At 42.1% G+C, this 19,679-nt stretch overlaps 1 protein-coding gene across 1 annotated transcript in view; it reads right to left on the reverse strand.

The window, feature by feature from the left end:
• The window catches only part of LOC120516038 (doublecortin domain-containing protein 2-like), a 140,778-nt gene that overhangs the window by 53,044 nt on the left and 68,055 nt on the right, over positions 1-19,679 (reverse strand). The window contains exon 8 of the mRNA XM_039737474.1: positions 15,804-15,981. Coding sequence (XP_039593408.1) covers positions 15,804-15,981 — 178 coding nt within the window. The remainder of the gene's footprint in view (positions 1-15,803; positions 15,982-19,679) is intronic.

Consider the following 19,679-nt stretch of genomic DNA (forward strand, 5'->3'; position numbering starts at 1 on the left):
AAACAATGTAATATAATTTAAAAGACCATCCCTGGATGATAAATTATTGAATTATATTGGGAAAGACGGTAATTATTTTGCCTAACACTATGGCAAGTGAACCGATAAACTGTCCCTCTCTATCACAGTGAGAATAAATAATTGCTGACAGCCTGGCATACAAATCAAATTTGTTATTTACACCTAAATGATAAAACGTAATTCATAATTGAATTTAAATTGGAGAGAAATTTAAACATAAGTTTGCATAAGAAATATTCACCCTTGCATATGCACATACAGTATGTTCATGTAGATATTAAATATACAGACTAGCTGTGCTACCTGCTGTCAGTGCCATGCTGGATAGACTGGCATCCCGAACTGGGAAAGGAGGTGAATCCTTGCCTAGCCGGAAAGCCAAAGCTGAGGCAGAGCTTTCTGACACTGGGCAGTACGTTTCACTACAGAATGTCCTGATAGTCTTGAGATTTCATTGTTTCCTGCACAGACTCAAGGCACCCCATGCCAGACGCAGCAAATCGGCCCCGAAACAAAAGCGAGCCTCCTCCATGTTTCACAGTAGGCATGGTGTTCTTTTCTTTGAAAGCTTAATTTTTTCGTCTGTAGACATAGAGCTGATGTAACTTGTCAAAAAGCTGCAGTTTGTCCAAAGGACATTCTCCCAGAAGCATTGTGGCTTGTCGATAAGCATTTTAGCAAATTCCAGTCTGGCTTTTGACTGTTTGTCTTTCAACAGTGGAGTCTTCCTGGATCTTCTTCCATTGAGCCCATTATCACTCAAAAAGAAAATGATGATGTGATCAGACACTGATGGAACTTCAACTTGAAGTTTAGCTTGTATTTCTTTGGAAATTGTCCTTGGCTTTTTGTCTACCATTCTCATGATCCTTCTGCCCTTTCCAGTGTCGATTTTCCTCATACAGGAGCATCCATGGAGGCTGGTTACAGTCCCATGGCCTTTAAACTTCTTAATATTTGCAGCTGTTGTTACAGAAACATCACTCTGCTAGGAAATGGTCTTCTAGACTTTGCCTTTGACATGCTTGTCTGTAATTTTCTTTCTGATCTCCTCACACGACTTTCCCCTTTGCTTTTGCTGGTCCATGTTCATTCAGAGTGGGACGCACGATGATCCCAACAGCAGAGTGACAACATTTCTCCATTTAAATTGGCTGAATGACTGAATGCACAATAGGAGACGGGCGTGATACGTATTAAAGAAAATAGCTAATTTGAAAAATCACTCAAATCCAAATATTTAAGATCTTTTCTAGGGTACCAACAAATGTGTCCAGGCCATTTTAGAATATCTTTGTAGAATAAGCAATACTTAATCTTTTTTCAATGACATTTCAAAGGCATGCAGGTACACAGGGGACAATTGAATTTCATTTCATCACTTTTCAGGAGGCATATGGCACAATTTCAATGAGATGTACCAACAAATGTATCCATGTATTGTGGGGAACAGCCCGGACACAGACAGGTAGACATGATCTTATAGCACCACACACATTTATCCATCCATCCATTTTCTAACCCGCTGAATCCGAATAGGGTCACGGGGGTCTGCTAGAGCCAATCCCAGCCAACACAGGGCACAAGGCAGGAACCAATCCTGGGCAGGGTGCCAACCCACCGCAGGACACACACAAACACACCCACACACCAAGCACACACTAGGGCCAATGTAGAATCGCCAATGCACCTAACCTGCATGTCTTTGGATTGCGGGAGGAAACCGGGCGCCGGAGGAAACCCACGCAGACACGGGGAGAACATGCAAACTCCACGCAGGGAGGACCCGGGAAGTGGACCCAGGTCTCCTAACTGCGAGGCAGCAGCGCTACCACTGCGCCACCGTGCCGCCCCACACACATTTATTTACACTAATATTTACAACAGTGTCACACACAACTCAGTGCCGCAGCACCAATCAAACCAAAGTCCAGGCCCTTACACAAGGCCTCTTCTCTCTTCTGGTCCGCCTCCACTCCTCTCCTCCGAGCTCTGTCCTCTTCCACCTGACTCTAGCCATCAAATCGAGGGAGGTGGCCCCATTTATACACACCCAGATGTGCTCCAGGTGCCTCCTGGCAATCTTCCACCAGCAGACCCCAGTGTAGCGGTAGTACCGGCTCTGCATCCGAAAGCACTCCAGGTGTCCCTGATCCTCTTCCCCCAAGCACTTCCGGGTGTGGCGGAAATGCTGAGGTCTAGGGCTCCATAGGCATTGGGGCGCACCCTGGCGGTGACCACGGCCCCTACAGGGCTGAGCTTCAAAGCCCCGTGGTCCCCAAAGCCACCAGGGCAGTTGACCCTTCGTGGTCTGGAAGAGGTGCAAGCCCTCCTCCGGTCCTCCTGGGCATCCCGGCTGGGTACCACCCCCAGCCACGTGCCGCAGTATGTATATCAAGATAAAAATAACCAATATACAGTCCCTAACAGGCATGTCTTTGTGATGCCCGAATAAATGTAGGAAAACATACACAGACACAGGATGAACAAACTCCTCACACAGAGTAACCATCCAAGTATCTAAAGCTATTTGCCAGCAGCAATTATCACAGCACCGTCCAGGCACCCAACATCCTTTCTATTCTGTTATTATTATTTTTGCTTTGCGCCCTCACCCACCTCTTGCTATGGTGGAGGAGCAATAGCTTTAGATTCATCAAAAACTTCCATCTCTGGTTTTCGATGGATCTCGATGTTTTAGGGTCCCCTGATACCGAAAACATCGATATCTCAGTGATGCCTGTGTGTCTGTCTGTGTGTGTCACAGTTTCCTGAGGACGGTGTAGAGCTAAAACGGCTGGACAGAAAAATAACAAACTCGCAACTTAAGCCTGTTATGAGATGACGATGTGCTGATTAGTTTTTGAGCCAAATCGTGCAAGATAAAGAGGCACTCTAGAGGAACCTGAAATATAATATAAAAATATAAATATATATATAAATAATTCTGAAGTAATTAATTATGAAGTCTTCTCGTCAATTGTTATCATAATGACCTATTTTATGATCAGAAAGATCAGCATCAAAGTGGTAAATAATTATTGAAATGTGTCACGCACGTGTGCGTAGGAGGACGTTGTATGGACCAAGCGAAGGTAATTCCACGCCAGGCTAGGGGGTGGCAGGGTGCACTAAACCTTCTCCTGTTATCTTTACAGTCCAGCTGTGGGAAAACCTGTCTGACTCAACATTGAAGACGTCACTTCCGGTTCCGGCGACCCAGGATGACATCACTTCCCGTTCTGGTGCCTAGGATGGTGTCACTTCTGATTCTGGTGCCTGGACTAACATCCGGTTCCCCAGTGTCACTTCCAGTTTAGTCATTTAAAACCGTCATCTTTCTAAACCTTCGGCAGTTCATGTCTGGACTCCAACCAAGACACTTGTCTCAAAAAATCAACCCACTGCAGCCAGGGATAATATAGGCTATACAGTTGGCTGCCCCAAACATTTTTAAGTGTGTCAAGTCTGATCTTTTCACAACTGTTAAGGAATAGTTTGGGTAACTTGGCCCCTGCTGATGCTCATATCCAATTTTTTAAAAATGGCTACAGTTTTAGATTGAAAATAATTATTTTGCGAAAATTACAACAAACCGACTGATTAAAAAGAGAAAGGCTGAAGCAACAATTTTTTAACATGTTGTCCATGAAGACGTTTTGTAAGGGCTATCAGTTAACTGAGCAAGTGGTCTCTCATCATGTCAACACTTAGTTCTTGGCATTAAGGTAAGACAATGGCACAGGTTAGCCTCTTCATTCCAGCTTCACAACAACAGCCAGCAAGAGGAATATCCTTGTGAAATATCCTTCCATCTATCCATATTCCCAAGTGCTTAATCTGTTTTCTGGTCACATGGGTCCTGTGTTTATTCCAGTAGTGCTGGACACAAGGCATTTAACCAACCCTAACACAGGTATCAATTTATCTTAGAGGCAATGTAATCAAATTCAGGACAGTTTACAGCCTTAAAGTAACCTGTGTGGCGGACGCCACTTCAGTAAATGTTCAGGGGAGCAACCATGGACTTTTCAATACCTCCCCTGGACACTAGTTGGCAACCCCCCTGGGTTATAGCAGTGCCTCGGTTTACCCTCCATTGGAATTGGAGTTGGGTGCAGCCCTGTTGGGTTTTCCATAGGACTCTGCTGGGACTCATGAGCCCTTATGGGCAGTGTTTTCGCCACACCCGGAAGTGCAGCCGGAACTCGTCAATCAAGCACCTGGAGCCCTTCCAGGTGCCTGATAAAAGGAGCCAGCAGCCACCACTGCAGGAGCCTGAGTCAGGAGGAGGAGGACAACGCTTGTCGGGAGGAGTGGTGGTGAAGAGAGTGGTTGTGCTTGTGTGACAGGACTGTGTACTGCCTGTGGGACACGGGGAACGCATGCCTCACAGGTGAAGAAAACTACACTCACCTCCGTGTCATTCTGTGTCAGGTCGGTGCTCATATAGCGCCTTTCAGTCACACCTGATATACAGATTTGAGAAGAACACCGAAGAATCTGGAGGAAAATCCACACAGAATGTCCAAACTCCACACAGATTGCACCCGGGCCCATTTGAACCCTGTCTTCTGAAGGTGTAAGGAAGCAAGCCTAACCACTCTAGCACCATGCTGCCTTGCAACAATATCATGTGCTCTTTTCTGCGTTTTTAGCCTTACAACAAGGCAACTTATCCCATTTAGATGAAATGAGCCTTTTTGTATTAAAAATGTTTAAAAAAAAAAAAGAAAAATGATCCAAACTCAGACCCATTATTTCGCCTTTTAAAAGAGTTCATTGCAACCAGATTTCTAAAGCTTCTAGCGTGAGCCCTTAAAGGTGCATAAGCACACCAAGCTCATCTCATTCGGAAGATTAATAAGAAGTCATTCTCATCATCCCTGGAAACCGGCGCCTTTGGACAGAGCTGCAGCTTCACATTAGATAACGCTCTTCCTTCTTTGAAGATACAAAGATAAATGGTGCACTCTGACACGGAGAAAAGCACGACTGGCAGAAAGAGAAAGCGTGACGAGAGAGTGGCTTTAATAGGCGGTTTAGCCATCATTGCACTATTAGCTGTAGATAGCTGGGTAGAATCCATCCGCAGCAATTTTCACTCGGCTCTCGTTCCACGTCCAGCTCCGGCTCTTTAAAGGCCATTATCTTGTCAGGGCGGCACTTCCATTTACGAGGTGCTTTTACTTGTTGGCATCTGTAAAACTAGTTTAGGATTTTGCAAAGCTGACTTCTCTTAAGTTGTGAGGGGGACTAAATGTACCTGCATGGATTCTTAGGGATTTGTACCGAAAATGGTACACAAGTAAATATAAATGATGGAAAACATATTTTACTGCTCGACACTCTGTTGAAGTGTTTGCCTAGTAGTAGTACTGGCAGTGGTTGTTTCATATGTATAAAACCTTACTTGCATGTCCGACCAGCACTCTCCAGTGCCATGATAAACAAGAGTATGTGGTGGATGACTGGGGTCCTTGCCTATCTGGGACACCTCTATGATGGTAGGACTGGGTGAGGGGCAATAACTCCCCCGGGACACCATAAAATTTCATCGGGGCCACAGGCCTGGAAGCTCAACCCTGCTGGGGCCTGTGGCCGCCATTGGGGGTCACCTGGACGGTTCCGGAGCCCTGGACTGCAGCATTTCTGCCACACCCGGAAGTGCTGCCGGAAGAGGATCCGGGTGCTCCTGGAGTATTTCCGGATGCCCATGCAGCACTTCTGTTACACCCAGGAGTGTTGCCAGAAGACAACCGAAGAGCACCTGGAGCACTTCCATGTGCTGTGTAAAAGAGGCCGCCTCACTCCATTCGGAGAGCCAGAGTTGGGAGGTGGAGGACAAAACTTGCATGGAGAGGAGTGGAGATGGCAGAAGAGAAAGAAAGAAAGAAGAGAAGGGACTGAGCAGTATTGTGTGCTATTTACTTGTGTACTGTGCTCTGAAGTGGGAAGCTGGGGGATAGAACTGCCCCACAAGAAAATAAAAAGCATGTGCCTGTCTGTGTCCGGATTCGAGGAGCGGTTCGGCCCCCATTATTTCCACAAGTAGCTTAAAATAACAAACTTCATTTTAATTAATAGAAAACACAAATATGTTTACAAAGATTCCAAAAAGGAAACAAATCGACAAATAAATTTCAATCACAGCCATGGGCCAGAGAAGATCATCTCACAGTTGACTGGTCACATTTGTCAACTGCAAGTGAGATTTAGTTATTCATAATGTGCACAGTCGTATTGTTTGCAGTCATCATCTCGGTAAATTCTGCTCCATGCGTACCATCACTAGGACTACAAGAATTTTGACAAGATCAGGCCATTCGGCTCATCAGTCCTATCCATCTCATTTCTCCAAAATAACATCAAGTTGAATTTTTGAAGGTCCAGCTCTCTACCACACTACTTAATAATTTATGTCTGTGGTATCTTTTGCGCAAAATTTACCCTTTAAAAGTTTCTGTTTTGAACTTTTTAACTTTTTTTTTAATTAACAGACAGAATCCATCCATCCATTATCTAACCCGCTATATCCTAACTACAGGGTCACGGGGGTCTGCTGGAGCCAATCCCAGCCAACACAGGGCGCAAGGCAGGAAACAAACCCGCAGAACAGACAGAATCCCTGTACTAATTCCTTTCATATTTCATTTTATATCCTTCAATTATATCCCCTTCCTAATCTCAATTTGCTTAAACCGACAAGGCTCAAATCTTTTAATCTGTCTTCATAGCTCATATCTCTCAGTCCAAGAATCAGTCTAGTTCCTCTTCTCTGGACTTGTTCTAATGCTGCAATGTCTTTTTTTTTTGTAGACCGGAGGCCAAAATTGCACACAGTACTCCAGATGAGGCCTCACTAGTGTGTTATAAAGCTTGAGCAGAACCTCCTTGGACTTGTAGTCTACACATTAGCTTTTATAATGGCTTCTAAACGCTGTCTGGGTATACGTATTATAACTGCAGGAACACCTACATGTGCTATCAATCCACTGCAGTTGATCCATAATGTATCGGCCCGTTTTGAATTTAACCAGCTGAGATGGGCACATGTCACTCCTCTCCTCAGGTGGCTACATTGGCTCCCCGTAGCAGCACACATTAAGTTCAAATCCCTGATGCTTGCCTACAGAGTAGTCAGTGGGTCAGCTCCTGAGTATATGGAGACCCTCAGGTCTGCCAGGGAACAGCCTCTAGTGATGCCACGTCTACGTGGTATCAAGTCTCAATCCACACTCTTTTCCTGCGTAGTTGCTGGTTGGTGGAACGTGCTGCCCTCCTCCACCCATACTGCTGACTCCCTCAATATATTCAAGAAGCGATCGAAGACCCATCTGTTCTGTGAATATCTATTGAATTGACGAAGAAGAAAAAAAAACTTTGCTCTGCAATATTGTTATATCATTGATTCATTTGTTTACGTTTAATTGCCTTATTGCTTGTTATGATTGTAAATGTATTAGTTATTATCTTTTCACTTTTGGCAATCAACTTTTGGTGTCACTTTAGATTTGGTGCCCCTAATTACGCTGTACTTCCTATGTAATTACTTATATAATTAAAGAATAACTAGGTGTTATTACCTTGTATTTACAGAGTATCACAATGTAATGCTGTGGGTAAGCACTCTATTATAATTATTATTATACAGTTTATGTACATACGTACTTTTAAAAATTGTGGAATAACAATTACAGTCGAGTAATTAATTATAGCATTACACTATATCTGCGGTGCGCTGGCGCCCTGCCCGGGGTTTGTTTCCTGCCTGGTGCCCTGTGTTGGCTGGGCTTTGCTCCAGCAGATCCCCATGACCCTGTAGTTAGGATATAGCGGGTTGGATAATGGATGGACGGATTACACTGTATTAAACAGTAAGTGCAAGGTAATAACACCTAGTTACTCTTTAATTATATAAGTAACTAGCAAAATACCCGCGCTTCGCAGCGGCAAAGTACTGCCTTAAAATTTTTATTAACAAGAAAATTAAACCTTTTTAAACTGAGGGAAAATATACCAATAATTATTTGTTAAGGATCTCTTTGTATACCACGTTGTCAGTTCGGCCCTCCGGTTGTAATATGACCAAGCTGTGCGCTGAGCTTACTCTTGAGCATGCAACGTACAGTTGGCCATGTGAACAGTAATCTTGTTTCAAATCTCACAGCTTGGATTGCTGCTGTCATAATCTGTTTGAGTTTCATGGTTTGTTTCAATTACGACAGTATTTGTAGAACTTGTGTTGAAGTGACATTTGGCATCTGTCAAGCGTTGTAAGCATACAACCAGTTTCATCAATAACTTCACATCCAGCTTTTGAGAGTTTAAACATTCATAAACATCAAAGTGTCCACTACTGAAATCGTCACCTGTCAATCTAAGATGTTTAAGAGGCATTGGCGGTTGTCCAAAGGTGTAAAATATTTGGCATTTTGGTACACTTGAAAGCGACAACCGAACAATTCAGCGGCAGCCATCAACTCACATGCAGAACCATAGGTGAAGGGCTTAAGCATTTCACTCTTCTAGTGCTCCTGTGTAGTATAATTATCTCCTGTACCGTCATCAGTCCACACCTTGAACCTATCTCAGTCATTCAATACATAAGACACAATGTTCCTCCGGATATCAAGAGTGAGCCTGATATGGCCGTGCAATATGTAACAAAGAGAATGGAAAAGGTAGGTGCCATCTCCGGGCATGGAAACCACTCAGTAAGTGACAGTTCTTTGATCGATGGTGATCATCTCGATAGACATGTTAATGGGGGTACGGTTGGAATGATAAAGGAAATGGGTACCTGAACAATGTAAAGTAAGTCTAAAATACCTACACAATAACCATAATCGTAATAAATGAACAATAAAACAGCGGAGAAGCCGTGGATTAAATAAAAAGGATGTAGTTATCAGCAGGGAGACGTGAATCCCGTGGCAAAACAAGGAAGGGAATGTAGAGACTGGAGCGACAGACGGCCTTATATAGGCAGGCAGCCAACAATGTGGGAGGCGTTGGGATGGGGGACCCAACGCCGCCTCACACGGTGACTGAGCTGCAGGCTATGGACGTATACTGTATATGTACGTAAGTAGGATTCAGTTAGCGTTGGGAACCCACGTACCAAATTTCTTGAAGATGGGCCCATCAGTAACAAAGACTGTTGAAAAGTTCAATATGACAGCCGACAGTGGCATCATACCAACGTAATAAGTACCAAATTTCAGCCTTCTACCTACACGGGAAGTTGGAGAATTAGTGACATTGGAAACTTCAATATGGCAGCCGACAGTGGCATCATACCACTGAAATAAGTAAGTACATGGTTTTGGTTAGCGCAGGGAAGCCACCTACCAAATCTTGTGAAGATGGGGCTATAAATAAGAAAGTTCAACATGGCGAACGTTGTCAACCGTTATGACTGTTACGCACAGAATTTCGAAATGAAACCTGCTTAACTTTTGTAAGTAAGCTGTAAGGAATGAACCTGCCAAATTTCAGCCTTCTACCTACACGGAAAGCTGGAGAATTAGTGACGTATGGAAAGTTCAATATGGTGGCCGACAGTGGCGTCATACCACCGAAATAAGTACGTACATCGGTTTCGGTTAGCGCAGGGAAGCCGCCTACCAAATTTCGTGAAGATGGGGCCATAAATAAGAAAGTTCAACATGGCGGACGTTGTCGACCTTTATCGACCGTTATGACCGTTACGTGTGGAATTTCGAAATGAAACTTGCTTAACTTTTGTAAGTAAGCTGTAAGGAATGAGCCTGGAAATGTCAGCCTTCTACCTACAAGGGAAGTTGGAGAATTAGTGATGAGTCAGTGAGTGAGTCAGTGAGTCAGTGAGGGCTTTGCCTTTTATTAGTATAGATTACATGGTAAGTAAAGCGTAATTAGAGACACCTAATCTAAAGTGATACCCAACTTTGTTTCTTGTCCTACTACACTTGCTGTACAAACAGGCCTTAGCCTAATGTGACTCGATTATGTTTACCTCTTTTGTAAGTCGCTTTGGATAAAAGTGTCTGTTAAGCAAATAAATGTAAATGTATTGTCCTACATGTGTGCATGAGAGACAGTTTAAGGGCTATGGTGAAGGTAATTCTCTGCCACTCCAGGAGATGGTGCTTTATAATGTTCTCTCGTTTCCTCCCTCTCAGACTGGAAGAAAGACACCTAAACACAGCAAATTGGGTGCAGTTCAAATGGACTAAGGGAGATCATTCCACAGTTTTGGAGCAAAAGTGGAGAAGCATTGTCCCATCTTGGCACGCCTGGCAAAAGGAGGAAGAGTCAGCAGACAAGCAGAGTCAGAATGAGGATTTCTTGAAGGAACATATGGAGTGACCAAGGACTGCAAATATTGAGAAGTAGAACTGTAGGTAAAGACAAGAGTTTTCAGCTGGATCTTTGCAATCACACCATAGCATAGAAGAGGAGTGGTAGGAGTGAGACAAAGAACAAAGAACAAAAGTCCATCAAGTGCATTCTGGAGGAGCTGCAGAAGTCTGATTGCAGTTGAAGAGTTGCAATAGTCCACCCAAAAGAGAACCAGTGCCTGAACAAGGAGTTGCATAGTATAATTAGCGGGAAAGAGGTGAAAACTCTAAATATTATGAAGAAAGAAACAACATCATTGGGTCATTGAAGAAATATGACCAATGAATGAAAGTGAGGAGTCCAGAGTCACCTCAAGATTTCTGCTTGAGACTGATGATGAAAAGGTGACATCTTTAACAGCAATACTTAAAGACAAATTTGAGGAAGGGGAACTAGAAGTTAAGTACTGGATATATGACTTTAAAAGGTTCAGTTTAAGGAGATGAACACTCATCCATGATGAGATGGCAGAGGGAGATACCTGGAGATCTGGGCTGAAACCTATGGGTTGTAAGGAGGAAATGAGAGGAAGATCTGTGCATCACCAGCACAGAGATGGTAAGAGTATCCATGAGAAGAGCTAACATTACCTAAAAAGCAAATGTGAAGAGAAGAGAGATGTGGACTTAACTTAAGCCACATCTTGGGTTCGGTCAAAACCAGTCCTAAGCAGAACCATGGATTCCAAGTTTAGTGAGGAAAAAGATAAGCAAGGAGTGGTTAAAGATACTGAAAGCTGTTGAAAGGTCAAGAAGTATCAGAATAGAGGACAGAGAAGCAGCTCGAGAAGATTCAAGATGATTTGTGACTGAAAGCAGCTGATGAGGGTCTAGAAGGTTGTTGTCAGAGAGAATACAGGAAAGTTGTTGGTGGACTACTGGTTCTGAGGTCTTGAACAGAAATGGCAGAAGGTAAATGGGATAGTATTTATCAGTGGCAGATGAGTTGAGAGAGTGTTTCTAGAGAATAGGGATTAGACTTCTTGAAATCAGTAGAGAAGATACCAGGTATAAGTAAGGCATTAAAATAGAAGAGATGGAGGAAAGATAGAGTGAAGGAATGAGGAATAGGGGAACAGAGTCATTTACAAGAGAGAAGGAGGAATGACAAGAATGGCACAGAGGGGCTCACATCTACCATGAAAGGTACCAGCTCTCCATGACCCTAAACTAGATAAGCAGGAAAGACAACAGATGGATCTGGATTTTTCTTCCAGGTTAAAATTTAAATTAGTGAGACCTACGATAAGTAGACTACTCCCCCTACTCCCACCCACCATGTCAATGGAAAGTCTTCTTATTTCTTTTTGATCTTAGAAAGATGAGGCAAGAAGGGCAAAAACTATACTAATAGTCCATCTGAAAACTGGCATCAATCAGACATTTTGTTCAGGATGCCTGTGTTTCTTTACTCCCACAAGTCTGAGTCATTTGAGCGCGGCGACACTAAATAGACAGACAGACACATAAATGCAGAAACACCAGAGAGGGGTCTGGTGCAAACACGAGGCGCATACCCTGTAATCACACTTCAGTGCTGGTCATTGGGGCTGAGCTGCTCTTGAGAAATGTTATTTTAATGACTGGGATTTGCAAGTAGTTGGAGCTTCTAATTCACTCCTGTAGTAATAAACATTCACTTAATTACCGTAAACATGTTTTGGTTTGCTAAAATGTCTTTTTCAATTGTACTAATTATTTTGAAGCTACTGAGTCAAAGACATAGCTGGAGGAGTTCATCCTGTTGTTGGGAAAATGTAAGAGGAAATCCTCTGCATGCCAGGGTGGATAAGGGTGCACTGCCAGGCTGTGATGTACCTTCCCAGTGAAAAGTGGATCTAAAGAGGGTACTAATGCCAAGCAGAAAAGAAAGTGGCGCGTCATGGTATGAACTACCACAGTAACTGAGCATGAGCCAGTAGATAGTGATGGGGTTTGATCATCCAGTAGGCTGCCAGAAAGTTTCCAGATAGTGATGAGTGACACGACTCGCACAAAATTAAGCATTTCACTTTGCAAAAAAAAAAATAAATTAAAAAATAGCAAAACAAATGCTATCTTGTTTCCAAAGACTAATGCGTCTGCCAGGTATTTAGTATATAAATAAAGATCTTGGGTAAAAAAAAAAATCACTGGACTCATTTCCTGCTACATGTACACATGTTGTTAAGCCACCAGACATGTGTTTTTTGCACTGGTAAGATGATGCCCACTTTGCCATTTATGATGATAGTTTTGACAATCACAATCCACAAACCATGGAATGCATCTACAGTGGGGGTGGAGCCTCAAGGCACGGGTGGGTGTGGGAGGCGGGGCTTGAGTGTATGGTGTGGGAGATTGCAGCCAGACTCTGCATTACAGAACATTACTATAGAACAGTAGTATTCAGCAATGTTACAAATTCAATTTAAAGTTGATTCATTCAAAGCTAAAAATGCTACAAATCTCAAATTACCATATATACTCACGTATAAGTTGGGTCTTGAAATCCGAAAAATTGATCATAAAATCAGACCCCGACTTATACGCCCGTTCAAAAATGCAACACTTATTTATTTTATTTTATTTTTTTTACATCTTCTTGCCTCCTCCAATTTCACGCCAGTTTCTCAGACACATCGAGTTACCAATTTCTTTCGCTACTTCAATGACGTTTAATTTAAAACCAGCTTCATATTTTCTTCTGATCTAACGCTTCATTGTGGATAAGGGATGCTCTTATGATAAAGGTGCGAGATACAAAAAACACAAATCAGTGCAGACGTCGATTCAGAATAGTTTGGGTATTACTGTGTGGTCACGTAGGCACAATAGAGAGAGACAGAGAGAGGTTAAGAGCACACGTTGATACGGCTCATTGCTGCACCCACATAGAAAACAAAGGCCGTGTGCTCCATATGTGGTTACTCTCTCAGGTGGGCGTTAGCATATCATCAATAGCGTGAGTTTTCTGCATTCGACTTATCCAACCAACATTATAAAATACAAGAAATTATACTGTAAAAGCAAGTCTCGACTTATCCACAAGTATATACGGTATTATATAGTGGGTTTGAATAAAAAAATAAACCTATAAAAGAACAATAACAGTTGCAAATTATTTTTACTCACTCAAAAGCACCATCCTGTGCTGCTCTCTTTCTGTCTATCACATTCTGAAAAACAGCATCTCCATCCGCAATAGAAAAAAAATCATATTTCATTCTGCTCCATCTTGGTTTAGCTTTATAGCTTTTTATAACTTCCTCTGCACATTTATTTTACTTCAAAAAGATCTTCACTCCGATTCTTTATTTGTATTGCGAACTAAATGATGATACACAGGAGGGCAACAGTTTTGGCTATTTTCAAAAACGCAAAACATTGACAAAAAATGTTGTGTAATCAGCTAATTTCAGATTTACTGCCATGGCAGGTAATGAACAGAGAGGTAAGCAATGTGGGTAGAACAATCAGTTAAGGAGGTGTTGGAGAGGAGAGGAGAACAACCAAAGAGAAAGTGGATGGACTGTGTGAAGGGGGCTCTAAGAGAGAAAGGGGTATCAGGTAAGGAAGTGTACATCAGATGAGAGTGGAGGAGCCTGGCCCAATATATATGAAAGTGGGAAAAGCTTTAGAAGTCGAGGAAGAAGATGGATTCCAAAATTGAGTCAATGAATCATTCATTATTCTGTTTTCAACATTTAATTATTTTAACCAAGCCATTTTTTACAAGGTGCCTTTCACACTGGAGACAATCACAGACTTCTACTTAATAAATAGAATAAAAAGCCAAAAACTAACCAGAACTGCCTTTATGCTTTCCTGTATCAACACTGCCATCTAATGGCACAATACAGGAACTACTCCAAAGACAAATCAGTAGAGGAAGGAAAAGAAAACGGGACCACTTAATAAAAAGAGAAATTAAACACCTCATTAAGTACACAGTAATGAACCCAACCATCTTTTGAAAGTTGCTGTGTCATCAGTTCAGATCTTCCCAGGACTGTGAGACTTTTATATTCAGTAGATTGTGTACCAATTTTGTTTCTAACAATGCTTTGCCATCAATGCAATTATTGGACCCAGTCAGTCCAATGCAGAGTCTAATCTGGAAGCTAGTGATCCTGGATGGGGCACCAGTCTATTTCAGGATACTCTTAGTGCTTTTGATATTTTTTTAAATATATAAATAGCCATCTCATGTCATGCTAAATACTGACTGAGTTAAATCAGTATGTTATTATTATTATTATTATTATTATTATTAATTGCTGTCCTTACTTTCTTCCATCCATTATTCTGTTCTTTCATATTTTTTATTCCTTTATTTTTCTTCACTATAGTCAAAATAATAATATACAGATTTCGCTAAGTGAGTTTTAGCATGACATGGGGTGGCTATTTAAATAAAAAAAATAACAAAAGCACTATAATAATAATAATAATTAAAGATGATGATGATGATGATGATGATTATTGGGTGGCAAGGTGGCATAGTGGTAGCCCTGCTGTCTTACAGTGAAGAAGACTGCATGGAGTTTGCATGGTCTCCCCAGGAGCTCCGCGTTTCTCTCACAGTCCAAACACATTTTGGTTTGCTGTTACTAAAGTGGTTATTGAAGAAAAGAACCTCCACTTGACAAAGAAGCCTCCTGCCAACAGTTCATTCCAGTAGCAACCGTGAGCCCCAACATAGCTGCCCTCCAGAAAAACATCACCCATGCAGCCCTGCAGGAGTCCAAATGGGAGCTATGCCAGAAGAATGCTGCCACCCAGTGTACTGGTGGAACACATGGCCCCAGGAAGCAGCCTCCCTCTGTCCTTCTGTTATACGAGCCTCCTGAAGGGGAAAGGGTACAGCCAGCTTTGATGTCCATTTAGCTGCTGTCCCCAAAAGCAGAGAAGGAAGAACCAGTCCTTCCAGTCAGGATGCCCATCCACTCAGGCTGTCCTTCCATTACAATGGCCTCTAGGCCAGATAAGGAAACAGCATCAATCCCAGCCAGGATGACAGTCAACTCATTACAGTACACATGTGAGGAAAATATGGAGATGGGGTAAAAAATTTCAAAATCACAGCTTTTTACAAGAAAGTCATGTGCTAAATAAATCCGATTTTAATACAGTGTTACTGTATGTTTTACTATGTAAGCACTTAACAACATTTATTACGCTAAAGGAGTTAAGCATTTAGGAAGAAGAAAAAGGAAGGCTGTCAGTTAACTCCCTGGCCTAAACATGAAAAGCCAAGCAGCATCAACAGGCATCAAAACATAGACACATTTATGCTAATAATGCAGAGGCGAAGGTTCTGCCTGACGGACCACCCAGAATGCCACTAGTGACAGTGTCAAAGAAGAATCCCACATACACAGACAGGATGTCCAAAAGCAGAAAGGGCAGCCTTACTGTTACGATGGTAAATGGGTGCAGTAATCCCATTCCGCTTCCATTTGACCCTGACAGGCTTTCCATGCAAACCCACTTCTTCTGCTGGGGACAACTGCTCCTTCTTGCCTTTTCTTTTTGGGGGCTGAGGTGATGCATCACTTGATCCAGCTGTAGACTTGCTTTGTCGGCCAGCCAGCTGTTTGTAAAAACATATAAAAAATAATTATAAAATGTACCATTGTTATGTTTTATTGAGGCATTGGGGGATAGATGTGGAAGTATGCACTGAGACACGGCTTTGCCCCCCTACCACACCACAAACCACCTCAGGATCCCAAATTAGGACCGAAGTGCAGCCATACAATAGATGACACCTCAGCACCACACTACTTCATGTGGAATGGAGCAGTGTGAGCTCTTTTTTACAGTGGCTGGAGTGTCAATCCTGCCACTGACTTCCAAGCTTTCCCTGTAAGTAGGACGGCCTGTCTGCAGGGCTGGATGCAGGTGAACGTCATACCCAGGATGGAGCAATTGCAGGTTAATGGCCTTGCTCAAGGGTCCAGCAAAGTGGAATCACTTCTGGCATTTACTGGATTTGAACTGGCAAACTTCTGATTGCCAGCATAGATCCCGAGCCTCAGAGTCACCACATTGCCTGGAGCCGCCACTTCGCTTAGATGTGAGGTACACAAGACCTTGCCTTGGAATACACAATTCCATAGCGCAGACTGTGGAATATGAGTGGGGACAGTAGACGATAATGGATGGCTGATAGCTTTCCTTGTTGCTTTCTCCAAATGACTATTGCTAGCACCGAGGCAAAGCAGAGTTAAACTGACATTTTGGACAATGTACTCTGACGACACTTTTAGTTTTGAAAAGATAAAGGATGCTACAGCTTGAATGATACATTTTGTATCAAATTATCAAGGACACTGCGTCACACCTGAACGTTAATGTATAATATTGTCACAATTAAATACTACAATAAATAATAAAGTATCTATCTATCTATCTATCTATCTATCTATCTATCTATCCAATGGATCTGCATGCATCTGTCTATTTTTTAGCGGCAGGAATTGGGAGACTAGTCAGGATACAGGGAAAGATGACTGCAGCAATGTGCAGAGACACCCTGTTTGAAAACCTGCTCCAGAGCGCTCTTGACCTCAGACTGGGGCGACGGTTCATCTTTCAGCAGGACAACGACCCTAAGCACACAGCCAAGATATCAAAGGAGTGGCTTCAGGACAACTCTGTGAATGTCCTTGAGTGGCCCAGGCAGAGCCCAGACTTGAATGTGATTGAACATCTCTGGAGAGATCTTAAAATGGCTGTGCACCGACGCTTCCCATCCAACCTGATGGAGCTTGAGAGGTGCTGCAAAGAGGAATGGGCGAAACTGGCCAAGGATAGGTGTGCCAAGCTTGTGGCATCATATTCAAAAAGACTTGAGGCTGTAATTGCTGCCAAAGGTGCATCGACAAAGTATTGAGCAAAGGCTGTGAATACTTATGGACAAGTGATTTCTCATTTTTTTTATTTTTAATAAATTTGCAAAAACCTCAAGTAAACTTTTTTCACATTGTCATTATGGGGTGTTGTGTGTAGAATTCTGAGGAAAAAAAAGAATTTAGTCCATTTTGGAATAAGGCTGTAACATAACAAAATGTGGAAAAAATGATGCGCTGTGAATACTTTCCAGATGCACTCTATCTATCTATCTATCTATCTATCTATCTATCTATCTATCTATCAAACAGTGCCTTTCATATCTATCTATCTATCTATCTATCTATCTATCTATCTATCTATCTATCTATCTATCATATAGTGCCTTTCAATATCTATCTATCTATCTATCTATCTATCTATCTATCTATCTATCTATCTATATCAAACAGTGCCTTTCATATCTATCTATCTATCTATCTATCTATCTATCTATCTATCTATCTATCTATCTAATGGTCAAGGCATGCAGGAGGGGAGTGGGAGGCGGGGCCTCAGAAGTAGGGAGCTGGGCGGGGCCCTCCTCACTCAGTCATGCGCCAGCCTCCATTTGAGTCGGTCTACCTCTCGCCACGTGTTGGAGTGAACCTTGCCTCTGCATAGCTAGCGATACCTGTTTGTTCAGCAGTCATTATAATCTAGAGATTGTTAAGGAGTAACGTTTGACGTTTTTGAGAGAGAGATCAAAGCTACGTGTGTGTTAGATGGTAGCTGCTCATTGGCAGAGATATCACGACCACATGCTCTTCTACCCACTTGGGGAAGCTCTCCCGTCAGAGCTTTAACGTGATCAGATACAGTGGCAATGTTTGATGTTGGATACCTTGCCAACATTTTACATTTTTGGCAAAGATATCACAGCTACATTCTCGCCCCTGATAGAAAAACCAAAAATACTGGATATCAAGAGGCCCTCACATTCGAAAACTATCAATATAAATTCTTCTCAATATAAATTATTACATTTTTTTTTATTGATTTTTAAAGTTTGTCCTGTTTCACTACTACGTGCTAGTGTGTGTGTGTGTGTGTTTGTGTATGTGTCTGTGTGTACACACTCTCAAACACATATTGTACGTACAGTGATTTTTATTAAAATTAGTCCTATTAAAAAAACGTCCATGGTCTTTGGACAGAAGACAAGTCATCCATCCTTTCATCCATTTTCTAACTCACGTATATAATTCAAGGTTACAGTGTTCATCCTGATAGCATTGAGCACAAGACAGAAACCATCCTCGGACTGAGCACCAGCTGCACAAATATACTTTCACTCACAACTGGCCAATCTCTAGGTGCCAATTAACTTAATTAATCTTAACTGGTTTACTGATTGACTGTCACAACTAATTCTAGGTCAAGGAGCACATAGGAGAAGACAGGTAGAAGCTACGGCAGAGGGCGGTAGATCCTGGAGTCAAGAGATGCAGATGAGAGGCAAACCTAGAGAAGGATATGGATGGTGAAAGGTTGCACCTGTACATCTTGGGAGCTTTGCCCCAGTATCTCTACTTCAAATGACATTTGTTTCTCCACTCTCTCTATTTCTATAAGTTTTATACCAAATATTCTTTCTCCGCCTAATAATCAGCATTTACAGACTGCAGTTAGCAGATACAATGAATTAGTGGAGCTCTGCTTAGCTCTGCCAGGAGTTAATTCAATTCAATTCTTTATTGTAATGTGTACAAGTACAAGTACCTTGTACAATGAAATGCTTGCTTGCATGTGCCCCCGCAGACAGTGAATATAGACAAAAAAAAAAAAAGAACCACACAATAAATAAATGAATAGAAATAAGTAAATAAATAAAGCCAGAATCCTAGGAATAAATAGAGACAGTTACTGTAGACAGTTAAAGTGGAGTGGCGTAGCTAGGGGCGGGCAGAGGGGGCGGTGTGCCTCGGGCGGTACATTTTTGGGGGCGGCATTATTGGCCAAAAGGTTTAGTACAATTTGTGTGTAAGCAGCAGGGTTCGAAAAAATATCACTCATGTATGAAAAAAGTCACATTTTCAGATTTTTAACAACAAATGCTTGAAAAATAATGCTCAGACTGTCCTTCTGCATCAGACACAGCAGATGAAAAGTATGAGGCAACGACAAAAATAAACATAAACATTACACCGATAATAATTTCTAGGAAGATAAACGACTAATTTACAATTTATAATTTCATTTCGTTACTAATCCGAATGCGTTCTTGCTCTGCGCAGAAAACGTCCCCACCTATCACTTGTACCCTACTTTGGTTCTGGTTTTCGTAGCGTAATTATATTAAACTAATAATTAGAACACGGCTTATCAGTGCGTCTATACTATATTCTTGTCTAGTTGATGCTTATAAATGTATATAAAAAATTATTGCTGTTTCTT

The sequence above is a fragment of the Polypterus senegalus genome, chromosome 15, assembly GCF_016835505.1.
Source record: "Polypterus senegalus isolate Bchr_013 chromosome 15, ASM1683550v1, whole genome shotgun sequence".
NCBI lineage: Eukaryota > Metazoa > Chordata > Cladistia > Polypteriformes > Polypteridae > Polypterus > Polypterus senegalus.